General features: G+C 50.2%; 11 protein-coding genes across 11 annotated transcripts; 5 read left to right on the top strand and 6 right to left on the bottom strand.

The window, feature by feature from the left end:
• Positions 1-1,012: 1,012 nt before the first annotated feature.
• COCCADRAFT_8603 (uncharacterized protein) lies at positions 1,013-1,978 on the top strand (the record flags this gene model as incomplete). The annotated part of the gene is made up of 1 exon (XM_007718348.1): positions 1,013-1,978. One exon carries the CDS (start codon positions 1,013-1,015, stop codon positions 1,976-1,978), a length of 966 nt encoding a protein of 321 aa, XP_007716538.1.
• Positions 1,979-2,138: 160 nt separating this feature from the next.
• On the bottom strand, positions 2,139-3,526 carry COCCADRAFT_29730 (uncharacterized protein; the record flags this gene model as incomplete). Its single annotated transcript, XM_007718361.1, has 6 exons — positions 2,139-3,040; positions 3,088-3,103; positions 3,156-3,191; positions 3,246-3,272; positions 3,335-3,404; positions 3,459-3,526. 6 exons carry the CDS (start codon positions 3,524-3,526, stop codon positions 2,139-2,141), a joined length of 1,119 nt encoding a protein of 372 aa, XP_007716551.1.
• A 71-nt stretch (positions 3,527-3,597) lies between these two features.
• On the top strand, positions 3,598-3,777 carry COCCADRAFT_107289 (uncharacterized protein; the record flags this gene model as incomplete). Its single annotated transcript, XM_007718360.1, has 1 exon — positions 3,598-3,777. A coding segment is annotated over one exon (180 nt), but the record flags the coding sequence as incomplete, so codon positions are not given.
• A 2,016-nt stretch (positions 3,778-5,793) lies between these two features.
• COCCADRAFT_40437 (uncharacterized protein) lies at positions 5,794-7,183 on the bottom strand (the record flags this gene model as incomplete). The annotated part of the gene is made up of 3 exons (XM_007718359.1): positions 5,794-6,128; positions 6,221-6,578; positions 6,644-7,183. The coding sequence occupies 3 exons, from the start codon at positions 7,181-7,183 to the stop codon at positions 5,794-5,796; spliced, it is 1,233 nt and encodes a 410-aa protein (XP_007716549.1).
• Positions 7,184-8,528: 1,345 nt separating this feature from the next.
• COCCADRAFT_107288 (uncharacterized protein) lies at positions 8,529-9,404 on the bottom strand (the record flags this gene model as incomplete). Its single annotated transcript, XM_007718358.1, has 1 exon — positions 8,529-9,404. One exon carries the CDS (start codon positions 9,402-9,404, stop codon positions 8,529-8,531), a length of 876 nt encoding a protein of 291 aa, XP_007716548.1.
• Positions 9,405-9,718: 314 nt separating this feature from the next.
• COCCADRAFT_8599 (uncharacterized protein) lies at positions 9,719-11,684 on the top strand (the record flags this gene model as incomplete). Its single annotated transcript, XM_007718347.1, has 2 exons — positions 9,719-9,815; positions 9,874-11,684. 2 exons carry the CDS (start codon positions 9,719-9,721, stop codon positions 11,682-11,684), a joined length of 1,908 nt encoding a protein of 635 aa, XP_007716537.1.
• Positions 11,685-12,487: 803 nt separating this feature from the next.
• COCCADRAFT_40434 (uncharacterized protein) lies at positions 12,488-14,356 on the bottom strand (the record flags this gene model as incomplete). The annotated part of the gene is made up of 1 exon (XM_007718357.1): positions 12,488-14,356. The coding sequence occupies one exon, from the start codon at positions 14,354-14,356 to the stop codon at positions 12,488-12,490; it is 1,869 nt and encodes a 622-aa protein (XP_007716547.1).
• Positions 14,357-15,388: 1,032 nt separating this feature from the next.
• Positions 15,389-16,285, bottom strand: COCCADRAFT_8597 (uncharacterized protein; the record flags this gene model as incomplete). Its single annotated transcript, XM_007718346.1, has 4 exons — positions 15,389-15,399; positions 15,467-15,749; positions 15,819-16,007; positions 16,133-16,285. 4 exons carry the CDS (start codon positions 16,283-16,285, stop codon positions 15,389-15,391), a joined length of 636 nt encoding a protein of 211 aa, XP_007716536.1.
• Positions 16,286-16,845: 560 nt separating this feature from the next.
• COCCADRAFT_8596 (uncharacterized protein) lies at positions 16,846-20,568 on the bottom strand (the record flags this gene model as incomplete). The annotated part of the gene is made up of 7 exons (XM_007718345.1): positions 16,846-16,958; positions 17,012-17,141; positions 17,198-17,497; positions 17,554-19,668; positions 19,715-19,823; positions 19,873-20,492; positions 20,560-20,568. The coding sequence occupies 7 exons, from the start codon at positions 20,566-20,568 to the stop codon at positions 16,846-16,848; spliced, it is 3,396 nt and encodes a 1,131-aa protein (XP_007716535.1).
• Positions 20,569-21,585: 1,017 nt separating this feature from the next.
• On the top strand, positions 21,586-23,052 carry COCCADRAFT_107293 (uncharacterized protein; the record flags this gene model as incomplete). The annotated part of the gene is made up of 5 exons (XM_007718356.1): positions 21,586-21,612; positions 21,682-21,809; positions 21,842-22,124; positions 22,177-22,876; positions 22,925-23,052. The coding sequence occupies 5 exons, from the start codon at positions 21,586-21,588 to the stop codon at positions 23,050-23,052; spliced, it is 1,266 nt and encodes a 421-aa protein (XP_007716546.1).
• Positions 23,053-23,299: 247 nt separating this feature from the next.
• COCCADRAFT_8594 (uncharacterized protein) lies at positions 23,300-25,572 on the top strand (the record flags this gene model as incomplete). The annotated part of the gene is made up of 5 exons (XM_007718344.1): positions 23,300-23,317; positions 23,363-23,564; positions 23,626-23,784; positions 23,909-24,447; positions 24,508-25,572. The coding sequence occupies 5 exons, from the start codon at positions 23,300-23,302 to the stop codon at positions 25,570-25,572; spliced, it is 1,983 nt and encodes a 660-aa protein (XP_007716534.1).
• Positions 25,573-25,879: the final 307 nt, after the last annotated feature.

Here is a 25,879-nt window from a genome sequence, read left to right as displayed (position 1 = left end):
ATTGAGCGAATTCTTGTGCATATTCAAAAGATAATTGAGCTACAAGGTGGTAACGAGTACATAGAGGGGAGAGACAAGCCTCGGCTAAGGCGGCCGTACATCGGATAGATTATTCTTGGCGGGACAGAACTTNTGTGAGGCACCTCCGTACTTTGTCGCGATTCCAGTCAGCACTAACACTTAGCATACATATTCTCCAACCATATATTGTCATGTTAGTATCACATGGTGGTCCCTGGTGGCGCCTGAGCGTTGCCTGAACTTGACCTGAACGATGATTGTTGCCCTTGATGTAGCAGCCGTCTATGCGGATGCGCATAGATCATGTTCCTGTAACCGGCCATCAATATGGTAGATCCTCCTCTTCCAATTTATTTTCGGGTAATGTGGACAGCAAGTTGATTCTCTTTCGGTCTGCTACTGCCTAAACTGTGGGAGGTTGAGCAGATTCTTTGTCCTGAAATGGGCTGATGATGTGTAGTCGGCGCTTCTGCTTGAGACTGCAATTTCCGTGGGAGGAGAACAGAACTTGTTCTAAATACAAAGCCTCCTCTCATATGGTGATCTCTATCCGAAGCCAGAGGGGGAGGAAGGGAGGAAGGGAGGGAGGGAGGGAAGTGGAGCCGTAAACACTAAGCTGAGAGTCACTTGAGATTGGTCCTCGACATGACGTCATCATCTTCTCCATCTCGTCCATACCAGCTGTTCTCATGTCAGGTTCCAACTCGTTATGTCCGCCTCCATGTTCTCAGGCCCGGATCTATCTTCTCATGTCCAGCTTCGGCCTTTGCACCGCAGTTCGGACGTCCGTTAATGTCCGGATCACTGCGGAATTCCGACCGGCTAGATTTTCAATATAAAAGTCAACCTCAGTATTGTTGTATCATATGCGTAATCTAAATCTTGACGATCAATCCTCTAAGCTCTCACAAGCTTTCTCAATCCTTGTGGCACTCACTCTAATCGACTGCAAGCTTTTCCTTTTCCTCCGTCGCATTTGCTAATCGGTAGCATGGCTTCGAAGGTCTTTTTGAACAAGATCGCACTTGTTGGTGCTAACGGCAATGTTGGCTCACACATCCTGTCAGCTCTGCGAGCCAAGGACCGATTTCAGATCACCGCCATTAGTCGCGTACAATCCAAAACTACATTTCCAAGTGACATCAGTGTTGCACGTGTCAACTATGCTGAACCAGAGACTCTGGTAAACGCCTTGAAAGGACAAGATGCTCTCATAATCACCATGAGCGTCTTCGCACACGATGCACAGGAAAAGCTCATCCGTGCGGCAGCTCAAGCTGGGGTACCGTGGATCCTGCCAAACGAGTTTGGCATGTTCAATACAGAAGACATTCAGACCGAAACAACAGGATCCGGGAAACAGAGGGATCGCGCTCTAATCGAGGAGCTTGGGGTCTCATCCTGGATCGGAATGACTAGTGGATTTTGGTACGAGTATTCGCTCAGCGGCGGGCAATACGGTATCGATCTTAATAAACGAGAAGTGGTGTATTTTGATGACGGAAATCAGCGTCTGAACACTACAACATGGCCTCAGACTGGGGTTGCTGTAGCGAATTTGCTATCGTTGCCTCTATCATCATCTGATGGGAAGAGCCAGACACTAGAGCAATATCGCAACCGCATCTTGTTCTTTTCATCATTTACTCTCAATCAACGCGAGATGTTTGAGGCGGCACAGAAGGCTACTGGAACCACAGAGAAGGATTGGAAGATATCTTCCGAGCCAGCCAAGGCACGGCTAATGAAGGCAAGGCAAAGACTAATGGCTGGAGATCGTAGTTCGTTTGCAACGGTGTTGTACACGCGATACTTCATCGACGATGCCGGCCTATACGAGAAAAACCACGGTCTGAACAATGATGAGTTGAGTCTGCCAAAAGAGGATCTGATCGAAGCTACGAAAAGGGCCGTGGAGATGGCTAAGACTGACTTTTGGGACAAGATGTACAAGTAGTTTGCCTATCATGTACACGAATAAGACTAGGCTACTTTACAATATGATTGCTATGCACTGAATTTCGAGTCATGTTATTCTACACAGTGCAGAAAGATCGACCGCTCTTTAGCGTCACTAGCGACTCATGCTGTGGTCTTACCACCTTGGACTATGTTCATCAATCAAATACGATAGCAGCCTTGACAACTTCCTGCTTCCTTACTGCCTCCAGACACTCCGCCCACTCCTCAATTCTGTAGGTCTTGTTCGCGATACCCTTCAACTTGAGCCTTCCAGCATTGACATATTCCAGCACATGTGGTAAATGACTCATACTACAGAAACTAGCCAGAATGGTAATTTCGTTCTCCCAAATCTGAAATGGAGACCACGAGATTTTGACGCTGTTGTCATAAACGCCGTAAACAACTAATTTTCCGCCTTTTCGTACATAGTCGAGGGATTTTTCTAGCACTGTGGGAGCGCCGGTAGCTTCTACGACAATGTCGAATCCATACGGGTTAGCAGCGCGGAGGTCCTGCATATCGGTCTCGGCGTGGTCGTCGGAAATAGTGATGAAGGTGTCTGCAATGGCCAAGGAGCGAGCAAGGTCGAGTTTAGGCCCTGCTTTTGAAGCGATCGTCAACTGAGGCTGGTTAGCAATCGTTATTGGGTATGGTAGGGGTTTACATGCATGCGCAGCACCGTTCATCTTGATCAATTGTGCGAGTAATATACCTGTCGGTCCACATCCGAACAGCAATACCCGGCTACCAACTTCCAGTTGCATCCTCTCGATACCATGTGCAGCACAAGCTGCTGGTTCCAACAGAACTGCCTCAAGGTCTGGAAGATCGCCAATCGGAAATACCATTCGCGCAGGGTATCGGCAATATTCAGCCATACCACCAGGTACATTACCGCCATATCCGATGACGTTTTCGCAAAGCTGTGGCTTTCTTCGAGTGCAGTGGAAGCATTTGAGACATGGTTCCAGGGCATCCGCTGCTACACGGTCACCAATTGCGACGTTGGTGACATTCTTACCGACAGCAGCAATTGTGCCAGCTGCTTCGTGACCTGTAGCTATGAGCAAGGAGTAATAGTATACATGAGATTGGGCATACCAGGTATTAAGGGCCACTATTGTAGTCGGTCAGCAAGGTTGACACGAAGTATGGGCATGCAATCTTACCCTTGCCAAAAACTCGCCTTTGTGGTAATGCAAGTCCTTGGAGTCGGTTAGTAAGGAGAGATTAGATGTTCTTCACGAAATATCACATACAGTACCGCATACACCACAAGCCGAGATCTTGACCTATCTCAAGTTGTTACTCCACAGTAAGCACTGAAACGTAAGCCGATGAACCTTACAAGAACGTCATCATCCCCAATCTTCGGAACATCGATTATTTCCACCGCGAATTTCTCTGGTCCAGAGTATCTGGTAGTTCTCAGCGAGATGTCTATGCTTCCGCAAAGTGCAAGCATGCCTTACCGCAGCGCCTTCATCTTCTCAGGTACAGCCTGAGGCTCGCTCTTTCTGGGGGCTGCATGGCCGTTCATCGTAATATTGGAGCAATTGAAAGCTTTGAATATCTACGGGAACAATACATTGTGAACCGCAGTATTTTATACCCAAAGTTTTGATGTATTCCGCCACGAAGGTTATCTTAGACGCGTCAATATCTGGGGTGCGGGGTTCGGTTTACCTTCCTCGTCGCGCCTGTTCCAGCACTCCCGGCATTTCTTCTTTGGGAAAGCGTGTATATTCTACCAACCACAACCACGCTACCATGGCCAATTTTCTGCTTTAGTCTAGTGTATAGGCATTTGGGAGGATAACGCTACTCTTTTTAACAACTTGGTTTTTCCTGCACCCTATCTGCGTTGAGATCCAACATCTTGTGTGCAGTGCACTTGATCAGTATTTCCAGTAATCAAGATCAGTAAATTTTGTCTGAGTAGTTAATCCCTACGTCGGAATTGACCGGGAACTCAAAATATCAATACAAGTGAGATTTTTAGATAACCAATTCAATAAGCGCTCGTGGATGCCTGTCAAATAGCAGTCAAGTGGCGCCACTATGCAGTCCTCTATATCTGAATTGACTTGATTTTGCGCTCAAAGCAGAAAATACCTATCTTGATATAGCTTTACAAAAGACATAAAACGACGTAAACATGCTAAGGGCAAATTAGCATGATCTACATGTGCAGGTGTTGAACACTATGATATCACAATGAGTAAGAAGTCAACCAGTCATCAATCAGGTTCCGTTCTTGAGCAGATACACACATTACGAGTCAACAGTGAATTTCGCATAAGAGGGACCGAAAATAGCCTTGGACAGTGTTTCCCAATACTGCGCATCCAAAGCTTCAATGTAACCACAACACACTTCACTATTGCACTAAATTCATTGGCCGATCGATTGCAGTAAGGCTTTGATATTCAAGCCCGCGTTCCCTGACGGGTTTTGAGCAAAATATCTGCCGTGAGAGCAATCAGGGGTAACCCAGCCTATCAGGCGCCACAACGATGCGAAACAATCGTGCATTCTCACATTCATATATAGATGGCTTGGCTCGCTGACATCCATTCTTCCAACTCACCCGTGTCTACCTTGACACTTTTTTTTCGGAAGTTAACCTCAAGGCTGACATGTGAAACCCTAGCATATCGCGGCCAAGCCTCGTTCCCGTCCAGGCACCCATCACGTGATGCTATTTTTGCCCTGCATTACGAGTAAGTAAGTAAGCGAAACGAAACATCTAGACCACGTTTCCAAGATGAAACTTGGCGGCCCGCGATTTAGGGCGACAAGATGTCGGATTCGTCGATGCGTCTAGTTATCGTACCCGTGTGTCTGGCTTCGGCCTACTTTCCTCAAAGGGTCGACAAGGCTGATGCCGTAATTGGTGGCGTGGTTGTTCCGGTCTGAAATTACCTTGCCGCTGTGTTCCCGTGGTATGTAGGTACAGTTCATTGTGTATCAGCGCTAAGGTGTCAGATTGGAAGAAAGCTGACTGCCAAGTTGCTTTGTGCAGCCGGTGTAATAACAGTTGCAATCTCGACCTACATACACAACAGGCCTAGTGCGAATGGCTTGATTTGTGTAGATATTGACTGACTGAATGAATGGCAATACTGTTTTGAGCTACCCCTTTGTCGTACTTTGGGCAAAGCACTCAACGCGGTCGATTTGAAGGTCTGCATCTTTTAATAAAGAACTTGAAAAGTCCTACAATTGATCGCTATATTATAGTTAATATACCAAGCTTAATTACACACCAACAGTACTTGTAAGGTTGTTCAAAGATGCATATGAGCTTAGGGATTAATTCGCATAAGCAATCACTCAGAGTCGCGAGCCTGATACCTTCTTCTTGGTAAATGACTGCAGTGACATGAATGCGTGATGTGTTGATTACAACGAAGAGCAATCATATCGACCTTATCTTACCTCCCTTCTCCTACCCCTCACTGCAACCGTGTTCCTGAGTGGTGATCGCAATGCTACATGTATAGCGTTTGGCGAGGTCCAAGCGAGCGGCGTGTGGGTGTTTGAGACATGAAGGAGGATAAATTTGGTGTGTGGTTTACTATTGCGAGGGTGAAGATTTGGAAGGAGGTCGAGAAAGGGTGGAGGGAATACTTGTAGGCCTAGGCAAACGAAGAAAAAGATGTGGTTGGAATTAGAGTTGCATTGACAGTGAACTAGTGTGGGGATCTGTTAGTTACTGCCTGACATCTAAGAACTGGTATCGGTCAGTCTGATCCAGCTCTTCCTGGTATCTATATCTCAGGTTTATAACCTGTTGTGCGACAACTACGTTGCCCGGATCACATGCTCCCTGACAATGTGTTTACCATCCCTGCTACTACCCAGAATCTTTGCCCCTTCCACATGAGTTTGTTCCTCATTCTGTAACTCTTGAGCGTGCTCACCAATGCTCTTCGCTTGCAAAGGCTGTGTTGCGGATGGCTGCGGCGGCGGCGGTGGCGGCGGTGGAGGTGGCGCCCAATCAACCTTGAAAAGCAAGTTGGGCCACCCTGTGGGATCATCTTCCATGAAGACAATGATGTGACTAACGTACTTGTTGCCTCCCATCTCCCTCTTGTGCTGGGTGAGCAAGTAGCCTGCAGCTAAACCGTTTGGGGATCCTGAGACACATGTCAGTCAAGATGACAATGTTGTACTATGTCGTCTTGGGAAGTAGAATGCAGGAAGGTAATGAGAGAAGAAACCGGCCTACCTAGAAGCGCCCTATACTCTTCAGTTCCCGAATTGAACCGAACTCCTGGCCAGGGCGGCACTTCATCATGACCATTTTTCTTCATCGCCCTGTCAATAATCCGCCCAGTCTCTTCATTGACGACTTCGAAAGAAATAAAGGCGTTAATTCCCCCTAGATTATAGCCGCTCACCCTATTCCAGAAACCCCACGCAATGTCGGAGCTGGATCTCAAGGCAGGCATCTCGTCGCGCGGGATTGGAATGTGCGTGGGGACATTCCAAATAAGGCGAGCTTGGGTCTCGGGAGACGATCGATCGATAAAGAACATGTACCCGTCTTTGCTATTCACGCCGATGATGAAGTGGGCACCCGTTATCTGTAGAGGATGAGATGTGTTAAGAAATCAAGTGGTCGAATTACGGGAATGATTGGTTAGCTTACCTTGTATCTCCGCCCGTTGACAGTGTAATGTTGTGTCGACCTTCGCGGCATGGATCCATCAGGATTTTTCTCAACAGCAGGGCCGTCGTAATGAACGACGGTGAAACAGCGGTTCGGTCCACCATCTGTATAGTCGTGCATACCAACACCCAGCTCACGGAAAGCTCGTGTTAAGCCGCTAAATTTTGTTTCGAAGTTGCAAGCTCCCTTCCTATCCTCGTCATCACTAGCGTCGTAATAACCCCATGTAGTCAGTTCGTTTACCAGAGTACCGTGCCACGGGGTGGTGAGTGGTCTACAGTGTAGGATGGCTTGATTAGGGTTGAGTGTGGTTCCAAAGAGTAATTTAGTTCCTTTGCAAACTGCCCGGTCCCATTCGTCATCTGTAGTCGCGACATTGACGGTTTCCGTATCGGAGCCGATTGCTGGGTTGGAGTGTTTTGTGAGAGATTTATCAGTGAGCCCTGACTGAGTGATCTCGCCTGCAGTCAGAAAAACTAAGTGTACGAAGACGAGAAAGGTTAGGGATATGAGCTCCATCTCGAAAGCTGACATGTGATGTATGAGAGTGTGTGTGGTTGAAGTAGAAGCTTAGGAGCGAAATGAAGTTGGAACTATATTTTACCTAGAGGGTGAGGGGGAGTGTACCAAAACAAGGCGTGAAAGCGAGGTGAATTGAATTTTCTAAATTTAGCGTAGCTGTCGTTATGTGAGTGAGTGAGCGAGTGAGTGTGCATGAGCGGTAAGCATTCGTGAATAAGAGCGGAAACGGGCCTTTGTAAGAGAGTTCATCATAAGTGGTGCAATCTCGCAAGAGAAGAAAAGAAAGTCTTATATCTATTTTGCACACATGATGTTTAAACGTGTATGATTCATCGTGGTTTAGTAAGAGGGATCTTGGTATATATATGGGAGAAAAAAATGGTGAGATAGTATAACCACCTTTCTGCCGCAGTGACAAGTACGTGCAAATCTCCCATTATTTCGTAAGCAGAAAGAATATTGGCATATTATCAAGATCGCGTCGCATCGGGATACGAACGATAACTCTCTTAGGGGTGAATAATGCACATTGTGCATATGCGGCAAGTCCTGAATGGCCAGTGAATCTTTGCGATGTTGCTCTTCTTGGACAAGCATGTTGATAACAAAATGAGATCGTATTGATACAAATTTCTCAAGACGATGTAGTCTCGAGAGTACTGGATGGCTGAATGAGGATAGTATTAGACTAAGAGCTTGCGAAAAGAAGGTTTGAACTACACGGTAGGTGCAAAAGGGAATAAAGGTCTTATTGCTCGCAAAGCATCTTAAGAGATATCGCTCAACATAGTTCAGAACATCAAAAATATATGTGGCTATTCGTATATGTTCAAGTGAATGTATTCATTTTGTTTGAGTAACTTGTATTGATTACATAAAGACATTATTGAGTAAGAAGCGGACGTGATGAGATTCACGGAGCAAAGATAGTGCACAAATACCTAGGTTCACCCACCTGTGTACTGAGTCGAGGAGAAAGTGAACTGGACCATTGGGCACACGGCATGGCCCGTCAGCCAATCACTAGAGCTACTAGCTACCCTGATCGAGTCAGTGAAGGTATGTGAATGCCCTCTATGGAAAGCCAATTGCATTTCTGCGATGGCACTGAGGTCAGGAGCTACAAAGATAATCCTGCATTCCGGGTTGGTCAGGATATGGTTTCTTTCGCTGTCATGTTGGAGTACGGGTCTGGCAGTGATGAGTATCCTTCATCCTGACGGCGTTTCAGCTATTCTATACCTGCTCGGATTCATAGCAATTCTTATGCATGTCTGAGGCTCGAAACAGGGTTGGTAGGGATGCAAAACTGTATTGGCATCATCGTGGCGCTAGATTCATTTCAGTCACTATCGCTGTCATAGCCGGGGACAAGCATGGTAGACAGCTTCGATGGTGGCAGGACTGATTTAACTTGAGGTTGAGGGGCCGGGGTAGGAGCTGGTGCCTGAGTCTTCTTCTTGATGCCGAGCGCGGCGCTGAAATCCTTCTTTTCTTTTGGCTTCTTGCTGAAGGATGCGACAACAGGCACATCTATTGGGACATCCATCATATCCTCGTCGATAGCTTCCTCACCAATATCTGGCATGCTCCGACTAGCAAAAGCCTGCCGTGCTGCTTCCGCGTCCTCTTCGTCTTGTTTCTTCCTGCGCTCATCGGCAGCATCAGGCTGGACATCGGGTCGAGTACCCAGGCTCTCTGCTTTCTCGAGGCGCGCGTTCCTTGAGCGGATCTCATCAAGAGCATCGGCAATGGCCATTTCGGTCTTGGCGTCAACTACTTTGGTCTCGAGCTCCTTCATGGCGTCGCGCTCTGCCTCTTCTTTCTCAAGGCGATCTAAGCGCTCCTCCTCAGTTTCCTCACTGAGCTTGGCTTCTCTCCAAGGCTCAAAGTTGCGCTTTGCGCCGCGCTCGCATTCGTAGTCCATGTTCTTGGGGTCGGTTTTGAAGGTGATTTCGCCAGAGCAACGGGTGCAGCGGATATAGAAGCGGAAGATGGCGATGTTGTAGTACTTTTGATCGGTAGTTTCTTTGCGAGCGTTGAATTTGCGCCCCTTGTAGATGAACTCGCCACAGTGCGTGCATTTCATGGAAAAGGGCGCCATAAGGCGGACGGTCATGAGCTTGGGTCCCGCATTCTTAGGGCCGCGCTGGCGGGTGATTTTGGAAGGGTCGAAGTCGGGGGGGTAGTATTTGGTGAGGACTTTTCGTTCAGACATGGTGGGTGGTAGGTGCCTTGGGCGAGTTCTCTGTCGGAGTGTTGGGTGGTGTTGTACGAGGTCGAGAGGGAGCGGCAACCTATTATTCTCATGGAAGCCAATTTTGCTGACTAACGCAACTGACTAATCAGCGAGTTCGCGGCAACCCCGCAAACATGTGCTTTCGTGTCATGCTGGCGCCCGCGCGTCGCCTTTGTGTGCATGGACATACACATGTGATATACACAACCACCCATTCGTCTTAACCCACCAAAAGACCCACCCTTCCACGCGTCGATTGTTTCCCCAGCACATGGCCACAGCAGCTCGGCACCATGGAAAATTATCTTCGCGAATGGCGCCAGGAGGCCCTCAACCGCTGCCAGTACGACACGGCCATCTTTGTTGCCGACAAGCTGCTGGCCCTCACTGGTATGCTGCCCTACCCTCGCCCACCACTACTACCCTGGCCGCTCACGACACCCCACAGACGATGACCAAGACGCCTTTTGGCTGGCCCAGGTCCACTTCACCACGGGCAATTACAACCGCACCCAGGCCCTGCTTGCGCGCGGCAATCTGATTGACCGCACTCCCCAATGCCGCTATCTCGCTGCCCACTGCGCCATCAAGCTGGGCAAGACGGATGACGCTCTACACATTCTCGGCGATAAGAACCCCACACATCTCATTGCCGCCCCAGACAGTGCCCGTACTAAGCTGCGCCATGTCCATGTAAATACACGCCACGGCCCCCGCCATCACCGCTCCGGTTCGCGCAACGAGCGCCTGCCCACAAGTGAGGAACGCGACCGCGAGAATGCCGACAACATCAAGTCCGAAGCCGCCATGTGCTACCTGCGCGGCGTTTGCTACGCCAAGCTGAACTCGTTCGATCGCGCAAAGGAGTGCTACAAGACGGCTGTCCAGATTGACGTCCAGTGTTTCGAGGCCTTCGACGCTCTCATGTCCAATTCGCTCATGGCTCCGGACGAGGAGTGGAAGTTTCTCGAGTCGCTGAATTTCGACACCATCAATGTCTCCAGCAATCCCTCGCTGTCGCAAGAAGCCGCCTCTTTCACAAAGACACTCTATACCACCCGTCTATCCAAGTACACCAGACCCGAGGAGTTTGCGAATGCTACCGAGACCCTTACCACTCATTACAACCTTGGCGAGAACCCAGACATTGTTCTCTCCAAGGCCGACCTCATGTTCACCCTGTGTAGATTCCGCGATACCCTTGCTCTTACCTCGTCCGTTCTTTCCAATGACAAATATAACTTCAATATCATGCCCATACACATAGCATCTCTGCACGAACTGGGCGAGAAAAACACACTCTTCCTCCTCGCCCATGAGCTCGCGGACACACATCCCTCTGAACCGTGCGTGTGGTTTGCTGTCGGCACATACTATCTCGCAATCGGACGTATAGCCGAAGCGCGCCGATACTTTTCAAAGTCGTCCATGATGGATCCGCATTTTGGGCCCGCATGGATTGGCTTCGCACATACATTTGCCGCTGAAGGCGAGCACGACCAGGCCATTTCTGCCTACTCGACCGCTGCACGATTGTTTCAAGGCTCCCACCTGCCCCAGATGTTCCTCGGCATGCAGAACCTCCAACTGAACAACCTGACCTTGGCAAAAGAGTATCTCAAGACATCATATGACTTGTGTGAAAATGATCCATGTCTACTTAATGAAATGGGCGTTGTCTATTTCCATGAGGGGCAACTTGTCGACGCCATACACTTCTTCCGCCGAGCACTCGCCTTCTCAGAGCAAAACGAAGCAGATCCTGATACTTGGATACCCACGCGGATAAACCTTGCCCATGCCCTTCGCAAGCACGAGAAATACAGCGAATCACTCGCCACTTTCGACGACGTCCTTCGCCATGGCACAAAGGATCCCAGCGTATTTGCAGCAAAAGCACTAGTACTCCTTAACATGGACCGTAGCTGGGACGCCATTGTGACCCTTCACGAAGCCCTAGCCGTCGCGCCCCAAGACCCCATGGCCACTGATCTCCTCAACCGCGCTTTGGAAGTCAACGAATCTGACAGCGGGCACGCGCAGTCCGACCCAGCTGGTGCATCAACCTTTCCAGGCGAACCAGAAGAAAACGAAGAGATTGAAGAGCTGGAACGCCGCATGAGTGGCAAGCTACGGGAAATCGAACAAAATCGCGTCGCGGGCAGACGGAGCCGCAGGAGACGCCATGCACAGGGTGGATCAGTTGAGGATGTTAGCGCTTTTGGCGAAAGTATGGTGGTTGACTCAGATGAAGGATAAGCCGCTCATCGTTTGCATGTGTGTGTTGTGGATGGATTAAAAAACCCTTTGGAATTTGGATACGGTTTTCTCATTTGCATAGTGGGCGTCAAAACAAATGAGGCTGGGTGTGCATTTCGTGACTTGGGCATAGCGTATGGAGTGAGTTTGGGAATTATTGTCTTGAATTTTTTTTTCTTTGGCCAACACGAGATACCAAAATCATGGGCGTTTGAACGCTTCTTTTCTTGTTTCATCCATCTTGATATGTCTACTGCATCTATGGTTGTTTTCTTCTTCGTTTGTGATTCGTGACTATGTCAGTGTCGCACAAAGCTTGATTCCTTTGTTCACTTACCCCCTCAGATTTTCATCGCCAAAACCCTTTTGTACACGAACACTGTTTTCCGATTTCTTCGTGATATAGTAAGAATCTAGTTACTGCCTGATCTACCTCTCAGACCCCATTCACGAAGATGTCTACCACATGTAGTTCCGTCTCGTTGGACGCAAATCCGAAGCCGACCCGACGAGTAATACCCGTAAGGGAAAAGATGAGGAAGATGGAAATACCCAAACACCTATTCGAAACCCCAAGACCATTGCTTAGATGCACCTTGAAGTCTCCGATGATAAGACAAAAAGAAATAAAAGAAAAAAAGATAAGACCAGGAGGGCGATTCTAGCCTCTAGAAATTCCAAAGCGCCATGGCCCGTTGAAAATGATAACCATGCTCCCGATAGGAAAAATACAAGAAAGGTGTGAAGGAAATCAAAGAAAAGAGAGAGAAAGAAGAAAAAAAGCCCAGTCATCTATCCCAATCTTACATCCCCCGCCCATACTTCCCCCCTACCATCCTGATTTCCCACTCCAACTTCGCCCTCTCCTCACTCACCCACCTTGGTTCCGGCGCGCGAAGCACACCATCGGGATCAACCGTACAAATCCGCTTGAGCAGTGCTTGATTATCGATTTCGGCAAGTACACCGCCGTTGAGATCTGAGAAGACGGAGAAGCCGGTGTATTGGGGGTGTTTGACTTTTTTGAAGATTGTGGGGTCGAAGTGTGCGAGGGGGGATACGGTGGGGGGAGGGTTGACGGCGGGGTTGATGGCGGCAGCCTCAAGTTTCGATAAGCCTTCGTGGTAAGCCTCCTGGTGAGAGAAGATGAACGAGGTCATCGAGTCGTAGATGTGGCGCCCATTTTCTACGTCCCATTGGCTGACGGTGGTGGGTTGGGTGGAGATGCGGGGTGGGTTTGGTGCGGGTGCGGTGTTGGGAGCAACATTGGGTTGTTTGGACATTGAGACTTGGTTTGGTTGATTGATCTCAGGAACGGGAAGAAGACTTGTTGGGTCTGCGGTTGGGTTGAGGGACTTGTTTGTTACGTCTTTGCCAATCACTTTCACTTCGCGAGGCGCTGCTTGCTTGGCAGGCTGCGTGACTGACGGCTTCTTAAAATGCGCGGCGCTGGCGGCTGGCTGGCGGGAAGGCTGCTTTTGGATCTTGCTCACGCTCTGCTTGTGTACTGCTGGCTTCGTGGTAGGAGTTCCTGGTACACAAGCTTTTGTTGCCTGACTTGGTAGAACGAGGTTCTTCTTCAACTCTCGACTCTTCTCAACCTTCTCCCACTGCTCTCGTGTCCATTGTCGTCCAGACTGATCCGTGATCGAAGACTGTTGTGAACTCTTAGTCCCCGGCGATGGCATGCATTGGCGCTGCTGGTGAGTTCCTGGGTTCGCAGGTACTGGAGATGGCCCCATGTTGCCTTTCTGGCGCCGAAGCAAGTCCAAGTGGTTTTGGGACGCCGCTTCATTGTGCACATTATGCGTATATTCACAATTCTGTGAGTTCATCATCATGGGCGACGATGTCTGTGGGTCTTGCTGGAACTGTGGCCCCAGTCCAGAACTCATTGCTGCCGATGCTTGTGCCTTCTGTGCTTGCTGGCGCCGAATAAGTTCTTCATATTGTTGTCTAGTCCACTGGCGACCAAACTTGTCGATAAAAGCGGGCTGTCCTGCCTCCGCCACGTGCGATGATGGCTGTATAGGTGGATACGCCTGTTGCTGTGGTAGCGATTGCTGCGTTTGACTTTGCTGTACCGTCCGCGCGTGTTGCTCTACGAAGTGTTGGTCCCGTACCTCTTGTCTTTGTTGCAACTGAATTGCTTGTTCATCTGTGTACCCACGTGGAGGGTATCCAACAGAGCTTGGTTGTGTCGAGGGCTGCATCTGCGACTGCATCGATTGGCGGAACTGCTGTTGTTCTTGCGCAGCCTGAAATGGCTGGACGTGATTGACTTGACGCCTCAACCTTTCAATATGCTCCTGTATCATCTTGCCCGTTAGATGGACCATTTGTGGGTGTGTATATTTCTGACGAGTGGTGAGATCCGTGTAACTGCCGGAATTGAACAGTCCCTTAGTCTGTCGTACCACAGGATTTCCAGTGTGTGGATCCCGCGACCATATTCTTTGGATCATTTGGTCCTTGGTGTAGGTCAGCGCAGTGTGGTTGTCCCTGAACGCTGCCTGCTGTGGAGGGATGTTAGTCGGAAACGTTGACACTATAGGCCACTGAACTGGTTGTATGGGGTGAGCAGTTGCTGGCGGAACTCGGTAGCTACTACTGCGGTTCATGTGACTGTTGTTGGACACTCGACTCGCCTGGAAGGTGTAGGGGTTATCCATGATGATGTTGTGATATGATACCAGATCTGAAGATGGGTGCAGGGAATGCGGTGTTGCGCTGCTGAAGGTGAAGGTATCCAAAGCCTACCGCGGAGCCAAAGCGCTAAAAGCAGAAGTCTTCTGTATCAATACCCGTGTGACTGTCAAGTACGTCAATTGGAATGTAGAAGAAGTACCGATCGCCGCGTGGGATACTGAAATAAAGATGGGCGGTGAGAAGAGGTGGTACGGAGAGAAGGTGAGAGTGGAGTGGAGATAAGAGGAATTTGGAAGGGTTTAAGTGGATAACAAGACGAGGTGAAGTTGAGGTGAAGGTGACTTAGAAGGTCGCACCAACCAGCTAACAGGACTGCAGGACCAAGCCGACAATTTGGAAATAGCGCAAGTTGACAATGACTGAGAATCTGCTAAAAGCTACCCATAGTGATGTGGAAGCAGGTTTTGTACTAAACGAAGGTAATAACAGATGGACATATCGTTGGGCCTTCCCGTTTTTTTGTCTAGGGCATCAATATGGTGAGTGAGGTGAATATGCACGGGGCGGTCTATACCACGTGGGCAGATATCTAGTGCATTTCCACATATGCAAGGCACCAGGAGTGGGTATGAGGGATACAGTTATCTGATGTCATTGAAAGGCAATAACTCTGTTGTAGCGTGTCAGCAGTATTGCAGAGTGGAGTGTGCGTTCGTGCGATTCGCTACCGGTCGCTATCAAATCTCCTGACTAACAACAACGAATACATTGTGAGTGGTGCCATTGCCATATCACAACATTGTAAGTTGACAGCGAACCCTTGCATATCTCAATAGCATTCTTCTCATCCCTAGTTGTTGGCCCGATAGGCCCTATAAGTACGAGGATGTTGGTACACGTGACTCAAGTCCCAATAGCGCCTTAAAGAGACAATCCAAAACAAAACACTCACCTACTCGGCCACACACACATAAACACATAACAATGCCAAGTGCTCGCGTTTTATGCTTGAAGAAAAGATTTCTTCACCTCTGACCAAAACAATGCAGGAACGCTCAGACGTAACCTACCAACAAACGTCAGCCTGCAACAACTTGAATTCCAACCAAACTTGTGCAGATATCATATAATACCTTTCCTGGCACCTTGGAAGAAAAATCGGACAATGAAGACCTGGAGGGCTGCCATGGTCACAATCAGGCCGGACTCCATCAGACTGAAGTTGAATATCCTCTTTTCAGTGCTCTTGACAGTGCTAAAGTTGCGGTTCTCGCGCGTGCGGAAGTACTTTTGGTTGCGCGAAATCGTTGAGAGTTGTGATGAAAGCTTGAGAATGGACTCTTCGATTACGGAGGTCTGCTCAGGGGAGGAGCCCTGCTTGGAAGGAATCTTGGCGCGGGCGGCTTCGTTCTCGACCTGTGTGCGCAGAGACGGTCAGTAGGAGTAGGTCAGGCGAGAGGGTATGAGAGCCAGGGAAAGACGTACGGCAATCTCGAAATCCACCACCTTCTCCGCAAATGTGCTCATCTCGTTGCTGAAACAGAACTTGTACTCTCCAACATCATTCGCGGTGAAGACAAAGTCACCCTGACGCTCCTTTGTACCATCGATAATGACTTTATCTCCAGGACCAGTGACTTTGTAATCGATATCGAACGAACCACCGGATTGTATCTGTTCGCATACTCGTCAGTTTTGCTTCCGTAAACTGCTGATCATGCTACGTATTGTATGATTCCCTAGTATGGACATTGAAGTCCATGGAAAAAGTGCAATTGTAAGTTCAGGACTCGACGTACAGCGAAGTAAAAGGCCAGCTTAGTCCCCTTGTTCACAGTGGTTGCGAAGAAGCAGGCTACCTCGTGTGCATCCATTTTGTAGGTGAGAGCGGTAGCATACACCGCAGTGGTGTAGGTCAGCATAACGCTGAGTAGCGTGAGAAACCCGCGCATCGTGTGTGTAGGCGTAAGACGACTGCTTTGGTTCTTGGGTGTTCTGGTGTTGCTAAGTTCCAGCTGTCGACAACGTCGGTACTACATTTTGCCGATGCAGGGATATGCGACAGGGGAAAGCGCGGGCGCGGGGACTACACTACTGCGATACTAGCAAGAGTGGCGAATGAGAGCAAAGGAACATGGCTTCCCGCAGATCATCGAGTACGTAGTTGTACATGTGTATGTAGTACATACATGTGTAAAGTATGCAGGCAGACTAACAATCAAGCCATAATGCTACTTCTGCTATCCTGGTCTGCACGATGCACAAGCTATACGTGATCTAAATAACACGCTACAACATCTCGACGCCTGCGCTCACTTGTTTACGCACGCGACTCCGCCTATGCAATGCCTCAAAGCTTCCTGTGCCAATGCTTCTTGATTGCGCGCAATGCACCCTACCCCGCTTAGCAATCCAGACATGTATCTTTTGCTCTTGCTAAAAAATGTGAGGTCGCCGCAACGTGCAATGGTTCTGACGGTCTCGTGATATCCTACACTGCTATTCCTAGACTTCAACGAATGAAGATGGAGTCTGTCTTGCCCCAGAGCGTCCGTGTCTTGGCTGGATGGTCGAGTCCTAGTGAAACATCGTCGCGCCCTGCTATTACGTCCCATAATACATCGTCTGCAATCTGTCAGTGCATGCTAACCAAGGAATACAATGGGACAATGCCTCACCATCGTCTAAAGGCTCCGGCTTCGAGTATTGCGACCTGCTTACAAGAGCAAACTTGATCTTATCTAGTTGCTTGCCCTTGATCTTGGTGAAGTCTGAAAGTCGCTGTTTGGTCTCGCTAAACGGCTCGCCCTATACCATGTCAGTATCGGTCGTGCAGTGTCACATCATACTAGTGCATAACCTACCTCCTTGATCGAGAGTTGGAATGGAACACCATGTGGTTTTGAGGGTTCCTTGTCATAGTGAAAGACTGTAATCTTCTTTGATGACTCGTCATCTGAGTAGGGTGCGACAAAGATTTGGGTGTAATCGTAGAGGCTCATGATGGAGTGATCTGGCGGAAGGACCTTGTGGAACTTGTGCATGTGAGCCTCGTATGCCCGTGTCTTTTGCATTATCTCGTCGCTGATACCGGCTTTCTTTTGCAGAGCCTCGAGGAGATCAGAAACCTGGGCGTTCTTCGGTACCATCAACGTGTGTTCCTCCTGCCTCTTGTTAGTAATCAAAATCGTAACTAAATACGATGTACATGGGTATTTACCTCTTTGCTAAGTCCGTCGGGCAGCCACGTCACCTTGACGGGTTTCCTCTGCTCCAGCTCTTTCAAGCTCATATCCAGCACTTCGTAAAACAACGCATCGTTTCGCTGCATAGCACTCGCCGAGTAGTTGTATGGACCAGGGAAAAGAATGTTGTTTAGTGTTGAAGTGGCGCTGTATTTGATGGCTTGCTTGGGTTTGCCAGCAGTGCTGACGGTTGTGAAGCGGAGGTGGCTGGGGTCAGTCTTGAGGTGTTCCGCTACTTTGCTAGCGAACTGATCATACGCCATCTTTTTGCTGAGAGTCAAGGAAAAGGTCGGTAGATCCGCTTCCGGTACCCTTGGCACGAATTCAATGTTAATCTTGTTAAGTAAATAATCGTAGAATTCCTTGGCTTCGGTATAGCCTCCTGCCGCGGTGATTTGCGCAGCCTCTTTTTCACTGAGTACGCGTTGGACTGTAATGATGTCGCCGTCTTGAATCTCAGAGGCCGCTAGTGTCACCTTGGGCTTCATTGCTTCGATCATGTTTTGCTTGATCTCTTCTGAGAGCTTGATCTGCGTTCCAGCAGGCCATCCCATCATCTTCAGAATTGTAGGTGTAAGATCGGACACTTTGTCTTGGTATGCGGCATAGAAGGTGCCCATGCCGAATAGGCTTTGCTGATTGGCGTCAAAGTGCTTCAGGAAGATCATCAGTGGGCGGTTGTTAGCCTGGCCCTTGAGATCTACCAACCGTTCACCGAATATCGGTGCGCCAGTCTCATCGCGGTCCTCGGCCTTTTCGATCCACATTCTGAACTGCGCTTGCTTTGTGCCATGCTTACTAGCCGCCTCTTCGACCGTCATTTCAGGGAACTCCAGAGCCGTATCAGGGCGAACAGTACCGTTTTGTCTGTTAACCATGGACCACGGACGTAGCATATCAGCCTGTGTTCCCAAGTCCTGAGCAACGGTTGCTGCAAAGTCGGCCATTGTAGTCGCTCGGAGAACTCGGTAAATCTTTGGACTAGCGGGCATCTCTACCTCGTTCTTCCACGGCACTATGTCGAACCCTTGGTAGACGCTGAATTGATCGTTGGATGCGACGGCGACATCCATGTAGAGATGCGCCTCCTCGCGCTCCTTCTTCCTGCGCTCCAAGGCAGCCCGTTCCTCAGCAAGTCGCTCGGCTAGATGCTTGGGGGGCTCTACAGCTTTACTGTCCATAAGAACTTGATCGAGTCTTGTCTCCCTGATATAGACCAGCATGTAAGCGCTCATGGAGCGCTTTGCAGACCAGGCTCGCGTGTAAGGATTCCGTTGGCCAGTGTTTCCGTTGGCTTGCACATAGTCGCCACCAAAGTTCTCCTCGAGCGCCTCCCGGAGTGTGGCACGTGTGACCCGGTCGTCGTCAAACTTGTAGTAGTGTCCGTCCTTGGTAGGCTTGAGAAAAGCGTAGTAATGGCCCGCATTAAGATCGCCGCTGTGAACCAAAACGCCGTGAAGGTGGTATACCCACGACTCTGATCGGTCGGCGCCCTCGGAGAGATACGGCGCGGCATCCCAAACCTCTGGGAATTCGTAACGGTCGTTGACCTTCATCATGGCGTCGCGCTGGAAGTCGTATTCGAAACGCTTTAGTTGGAGATGTAGCACTGGCGGAAAGCTCTCGAAAATAACACCCTTTCTGGCGTCCTGTAGCCCAAAGCCCTCTGCAAAATATTTGTTTTCACCGTCCATGGTTTCGACTTGGACGTAGTCTCTGAAGCTGTCGTCGAGGTTCTTGTTGCCGCTCACATTCAATTGAATATCCCAGAATTCCTCAACGCGAGAAGATTCGTAGTCGACGTTAATACATGATATGTAGGTCTTCATCTTGCCAACAAACATTTTTGTCAAGGCGCCCTCAGCCTCTGTGCCTTTCATTCTCTCATCGAGCTTGTCCATGAGCACGCGAGATAGCTCCTGCACATCTTGTTGCTCAAAAATCTGCTTAGAGTCCCAACCGAAAGAATGGGTCAATTCCGTGGTTCCTACAGCGGTGGTTGATGTTTGTAATAGGTAGAATAGCCTCTGCAGGGCGTATGCGCTATTCGAACGGTCGGCCTCTTCCGCAGTAGGGATTTGGTACACGGCCTACTGAGGTCAGTAGAAGTATCGTTAGCTCAGGCTTGGTACCTACTTGACGAAACGCCGTCGTGAAGAACAGGGATTGAAGAAGCGAATTCAGGTAACATGTTGCGCCCTGGTTCTTGAGACCAACCATGCCGGTTTCCTTTTTCGAATCGTAGCTAGACAAGTCAGAAGCAAGACTCTGGACGTCGCAATGCCAAGACTCACTTGATGAAGTTGTGCCATAGCACACCGGTGGGGTCCTTGAGCACTCTGACGTATGCCGTCACATTGGCAGCATTATCCTCGACCATTGGCCGGCCACGATCCTCCCATGAGTTGCTAAAGAGCTTTCTAAGCTCGGCGAAGCGTGTGAAGCCCCAATCGCCCTCGTCGGCGGTGAAGCGGTGGTGTGCGGTGTGTGTAGTGAAGATGCTGGGGTCATTTGGGTTCCATAGGACAAGCATAAACTCTACGCAGGCATACCAGTCCTCGGGCATCTGCTTCTCGTCGTAGGCCTGCTCGAGGTAGAAGGAGGCAAAGTCGACGTTGTTACCGTAGGGGAAGAAGAGAATACGCCAGGGATGTCCACCGCACTCGAATATGGGGCCGTGTTCACGCCTAGTAAGTGTCCGCCAGTCCCTGATCTCCCAGGTGTGGTAGGCCTCGGCCTCTGTCTCATACTCGGCAGTCTTGGGCATATGCCTCTTCATAAAAGCATCGTACTCGTCTGCGCGGGGTTCGGCATCGGCGTCGACGTCGTCCATGGCATCGTCCGTGTCGGGCGTGATGATGGCAACGTCGGCCTTTTCGTCGTACTCGTGGTCGACAAGCATGTCACTCTCAAGCTGCAGGCACAGTGGGGTCAGCATGTTGGGGCATTGTGTCGAAGTACAGCCGAGGGCGCAAGCTCACCTGGTCCATGGTGTCTGCTCGGGCCCGGCAGCAGCGGGAGGTAGTGCTGGTAGAAGTGGTGGTGGTAGTGGCGGCGGCGGCGGGGACAGACAGGCAGCAACGGCAGCAACAGCAGCGTCGGCAGGGAAGGAGCTTCCGGGATGGATGGCGGGCGGGAAGGCACGATGGTGTGCGCTCAACGCAGGGTGGGTGGCTGAGGAAAGCTGCGCGCCAGTCGCCGTCTCAGTCTGAAAGGAACGAAGTTGCAGGCGGGCGGAAGCAGATGCGCGCGAGCGACACACGGGCAAGGATGGCTGTCTCGCTAAAAGGTGGCGGCTGTGGAGACGTGACGATGGGATTATCGATCTGCCACAGTCCCAAAAAAAATAAAAAAAAATTATGTATGTAGGGGTAGGAGGATGCAGTGTACTTTGGCGGGAGGCTTAGGAGAGGGCAGTCTGCGGCACACAAAGACAGAAGCCGGGGGGGAGAACAGGACTTGCACGCCAACGGCCAGCCAGCCAGCGAGCGAGCTTCTCTTGTCTGCAAGTGCGGTGCAGCCTTGGCGTTTGTCGACGGTGGAGAGCACTGAGCTTACGACGTCATTCGTCAGTTTGTTGTCCCGTCCGAGGCTGGCAAGACATCATGCCATGTCCCCCGGCCACCATTGACGCTTGCAACACACACAGCACGCTTTCTGTTGTATAGTTGCGCGCGTCTGCATCTGCTGACGAAGCGTCCTCTGTAGACTGCCTGTACTTGGGCGCAGTCAGAAAATCCCAGGTGTTGAGGTTCGCCCGTCCAAAGCAGTGGTGCGCCCGAGTGCGGAGCTCAATGTCACATGTGCCCGTGTCCAGGTGCAGTGCCAACAGAACCTCGTAAACCCAAACACTTGCCTCTGAGACTCTCGGCAGCTATGATTGTAGGAAGACACCGTCTCGCACCGGCTGTGCGGTGCTCCTACAATGGCTTGCGAAGAGCCCCTCGCCCAGTCTGCCTTGCCCAAACCCACGCCCGTTCTCAGCATGCCGCAGCCGTTGCGCCCACATGGAGACCGTCTTCGGCCCTCGACGAGTAAGCTGCGTACCAGCAACTCATCCTCCATGGCCACTAGAGCTGATGCCCGACTACAGATGGGTCCAGCGTGAAGCCAGGCCCATAAGCTTGCGCCAGTTGACTTTCTTCGGAAGAACCCTCACCGAGTCTCGTCTGCTCGACTCGGCCAACTACTGCAGATTGGAGCTTCCCACCAGGTCCTACTTTGGCGCCCTGTGTGCCGGAGCATCCTGCTGACTCTCTGCAGGCTCGCCCATCGTCTTCGCGATATCCAAACCCTGCCCTACGTCGTCGTCGCCAATCCCCATCTTGCCCATGTCTACGAATCATACCTGCGCGCTTTTGAGCGCTTTCGTCGCATACCTGAAATACACTCGCTGCAAGACAATGACAAGTATTGCAAGGTGCTCGAGGAGACGCTGACCGAGCACGCGACCGTCATACCCCGCCTCGCAACAGGTGTCTTGGAGGTGCGAGGCCTCATCAAGCCAGAGGAAACCGACAAGTTCATGACCACCATGCTACGCTCCGTATGATTTTACTCTTACACACACGCACTTGAACCATACTGATGCAAATCAGCGCATATCTCGCAGAGTCATTGCAGAACAACACCTTGCTCTCACCGAAACCTTCAACTCGCCCTGGCACTTCCCCCAGGCCAAGCACCCTCCACATGACCAAGAAGCCGTTGGCGAGATCTTTCTGCGATGCAACGCCAAGGAAATTGTCGAAGACTGCGGAAAGACTATGCGAGAGCTGATCAGACGTACCTATGGCCCCGATGTTGCAATTCCCGAAGTCAAAGTCTACGGCCATGTCGAAGCAACGTTCCCCTACATCTTGAGCCATCTCGAGTACATCATCGGTGAATTGCTGCGCAACTCAATCCAGGCCGTCATTGAACAGCCCAAATCCAAAGGCACCAAGCTGCCACCAATTGAAGTTTTGATCTGCGAGACTTCGCAGCACGTCATCATCCGTATCTCTGACCAGGGCGGTGGCATCCCGAATGAGGTTCTGCCTTATCTGTGGAGCTTCAGCAAAGGGCCGCGACGCGAGAGGCGCATGGAGAATTTGGCGAGGGTACCGAAGCTCCTCGGGACGCTGCAGGAATTACAAGTGCCTGGCGCTGAGACTGCCGCCGAGATACAACAAAAGCAAGATACGCGATCAAAATATGGCGACTCGGGCCATCATATAGGCTCTTTATCTTCGTTGACCAGTCGTGCGCCAGATCTCCGTCTCGGCATCGGGCTTCCTATGTCGCGGCTGTATGCAGGTAAGCAAGTGACGACAGGCTCACTTCGATAGGTCTAACTGTCTTTAGAATATTGGGCTGGAAGCCTGGAAATACATAGCCTCGAAGGATATGGAGTTGATGCCTTTCTTCAGATATCCAAACTGGGTAATAAGAACGAGCGCCTCACCACGCGCGCTTCCATGGACGCCATATAGACGGGTCAGTGTGGTACATGCACCGCCCTACAAGGCGGGAAGGTGCCATTTGCATTCTGTTGTTTGTTGCGAGCGCTGCCTGCGCGTCAGTCAGTACAAGAGGAAGGCGCTCATGGCTGCCCACCCGTAACGAGTTCCAACCTCTGCACCATGCCTCACATCACTAGCACTACCGCTCCCGAACCAATTGCCCATCTTCAGATCACCGCATTATTCCCGCGCATCTATTGATTAGTAGCAATACAGCATGTCTACCAAGCCTCTTGTAAGCACATCAGCCCCGCCGTGCGAGCACTACTGACTTCCCTAGTCGTCGCTGCACCCGAGTGTCGGCGCTGACAGCAATGCTCATCCATCGCTAGTTACGACGACCATAGCGAATCCGCATATAGTAACCCTCTTGGCTGAAGTGAATTTTAACGTGGAGATGCGCGGTCTCGCTGCAAATGCCCACGCATCATTTGGCCACATGTACCAACCTAGGCTACGGAAGTCACTAGACACGCAGCAAGGTGTGCATATCCTACCTGTGTCAGATCGCATCCAGGGCTTCGTGGTGCTGATTAGGAACAGCTGTCAGTCATCTCGATACGATATCTTGCTGGAAGGCCATGTCTTACGTGCAAGCTCACGAGCTTGCGCTCTGGGAGTCCTTGTTCCACCAGTGCTTAGTCTCGCAGATTGAAAAACGCTTGCGACGCACTGCCATTATCCAATTGAGCAAACGCAAAGGTGACCATGTACTCTTGGAGATATCCCATATAATCTACACTGAGACTGGAAATGGAAATGAGCTTGGCTCCATTGCATTGACAGGCTCTCTGCTTTCTTGTAACCTCTACTAAGCATGATCTAGATTATGTCGACGAAGTTTCCCTTCTTCCCTGTCTCATGCAGTCTTTTCCAGAGAATTACGCATGCTTCATCAATATCGATGTTTCCGGTCTTCTTCAGGACATGATTGGTGCCTACTGCAAAGAGCTTACGAGCCCGGCTGCTGTGCGAAACCTCCAGTGGGCGCTTGGTTCCGGCAGTCTTCGTAGCTTTATCTACAACTTTATCTCCATACAAGACTGCTTTAAGAACACCCCAGCTGGACCATGCCTGTTCGTCAAATATTTAATCGATTGGTTTTCCTTTCCGTTGATCGCTGTCACTGCCGATATAGCCTGGCATCCCCCTGTATTCTACTTCAAGCTTGCTCCTGCTCAGATAAAGCCAGGAGCTCACTACGGTATTGCCCCTTGCCGCCGCCCGGTTCGTCAAGACGCTGGAATATCGGGATGCAAAAGCTTTCCCGACCATGTCGAATATGTTGTGACAAAATCTTCCTCCGCGGCTAAATGGTACCATAAGGGCAGGTTCTTCCTCATGCAGGCACCAGACAGGTTGGAGGTATGATGAAACTTTCCGGCATACGGCAGCTCTATTTGCTTTGCTGACCGCTGACTATAGGGCAACAATGCAGCAGTGTTGGAGACAATAATGCAGGCTAAAGTCATCACACGCTTTCCGAAAAACGTGCTTTTCGAACGTACATCACGGTACGTCATCAAAGTTGAACTGGCACACGCCCGAGAAGTTAACTCGATGACGGAAACCCACGGAGTACCAACTACACTGGCATTGGTTATACCACCGCACAAAAGTACCAACTCTCTTCAGTCGCATGGTTGCCGGCATGTTCCTACTTCTCCGCCAGATTCTCTGGTCGAGTTGGTGGACCGTGGACCCGATCCCAATAGCGAGTGCTGCGATTCGAAGGAATACGTCGAACCCGTTGCCTCAGGTGTGTCGATGCAGAATGTACATGATCCAGAGTTGGAAACCGGGAAAAAAGCACCAAAAAAACGCACGAATTCATCGCGCGAGGACAACGCTATCCATCCCGACGATAACCGCACGCATGGTGCCCCAGATATCCAGCTTAAGCGCCGAAAGCTAAAGAAGACTGATGTGGCTGACAGCCAGGTCGAATCACCACCTACAGATCTATCTTGTTCTATGCTTCAATCGGCGCAGGATGACACACCTGATGACAAATTTTGCACACGCGAGATGCGCCGTTTGAGTATCTCGATTAATATGGCCGCTCCATTAATCAAGACCGATTCTCCATCTTCTCAGCTGCAAAATGAGTCTGAGAAAGTGATCTACAGGAAGCCAGATCGGGTAAGGAATGAGCCGTATCCAACACCGCCGTCTACACCTTCATCGCTTGGCTCTAGCTCTGACTATGGAAACTACTGTTCTAGAGTTGAACGCCCTGGTACTCACACATCGCAGATGGCCCAAGCCAGGAATGGGTCCCGGTGTCTGTATGAACTGTCACAGGATACTATTCAGCACAACTATCATGAATTCGAGGCGATGGCCCTGTGTCAGTCGACAAAGCAAGCTGACTGGGGCGATTCGAGCTTTGAGAAGATATTTATGGAAGAGAGCGATGCCGAAGGTTGGCACTCATCTGATGTTGATGACGTGGACGAGGAGATGGATGGCTATGATATGGGGATGTGATGATCGCGGGGGGTGCCGTTTGGGCTGGTTGAGTGAGTTATCATTGAATTCTTGGTATGGCTATTTCGACTATTGGTATTCCTTCTTCGGCTCCTTTCGGTTCACCTGAGCCTAGGGTTGTTGGTTTGGCAAACATTTACGAATGTCATACTTAGGTGCCAATGCAAGATTATTACTGCTCGTTTGTGGATTGCTGGCAAAGTACTTCGTGTCCGACCAAACGCAGCATGTTGAGCGAACGTAGCTGTCTTCCTACAACTCGACCCAACGCATTTCCAGTATGCTAATTAGCTCGCGAGTTGTAAGA

The sequence above is a fragment of the Bipolaris zeicola genome (genome assembly GCF_000523435.1).
Source record: "Bipolaris zeicola 26-R-13 unplaced genomic scaffold scaffold_227, whole genome shotgun sequence".
Classification (NCBI taxonomy): Eukaryota; Fungi; Ascomycota; class Dothideomycetes; order Pleosporales; family Pleosporaceae; genus Bipolaris; species Bipolaris zeicola.
The sequence above is the reverse complement of the archived record's forward strand: the minus strand, read 5'-3'. Positions and strand labels throughout refer to the sequence as shown.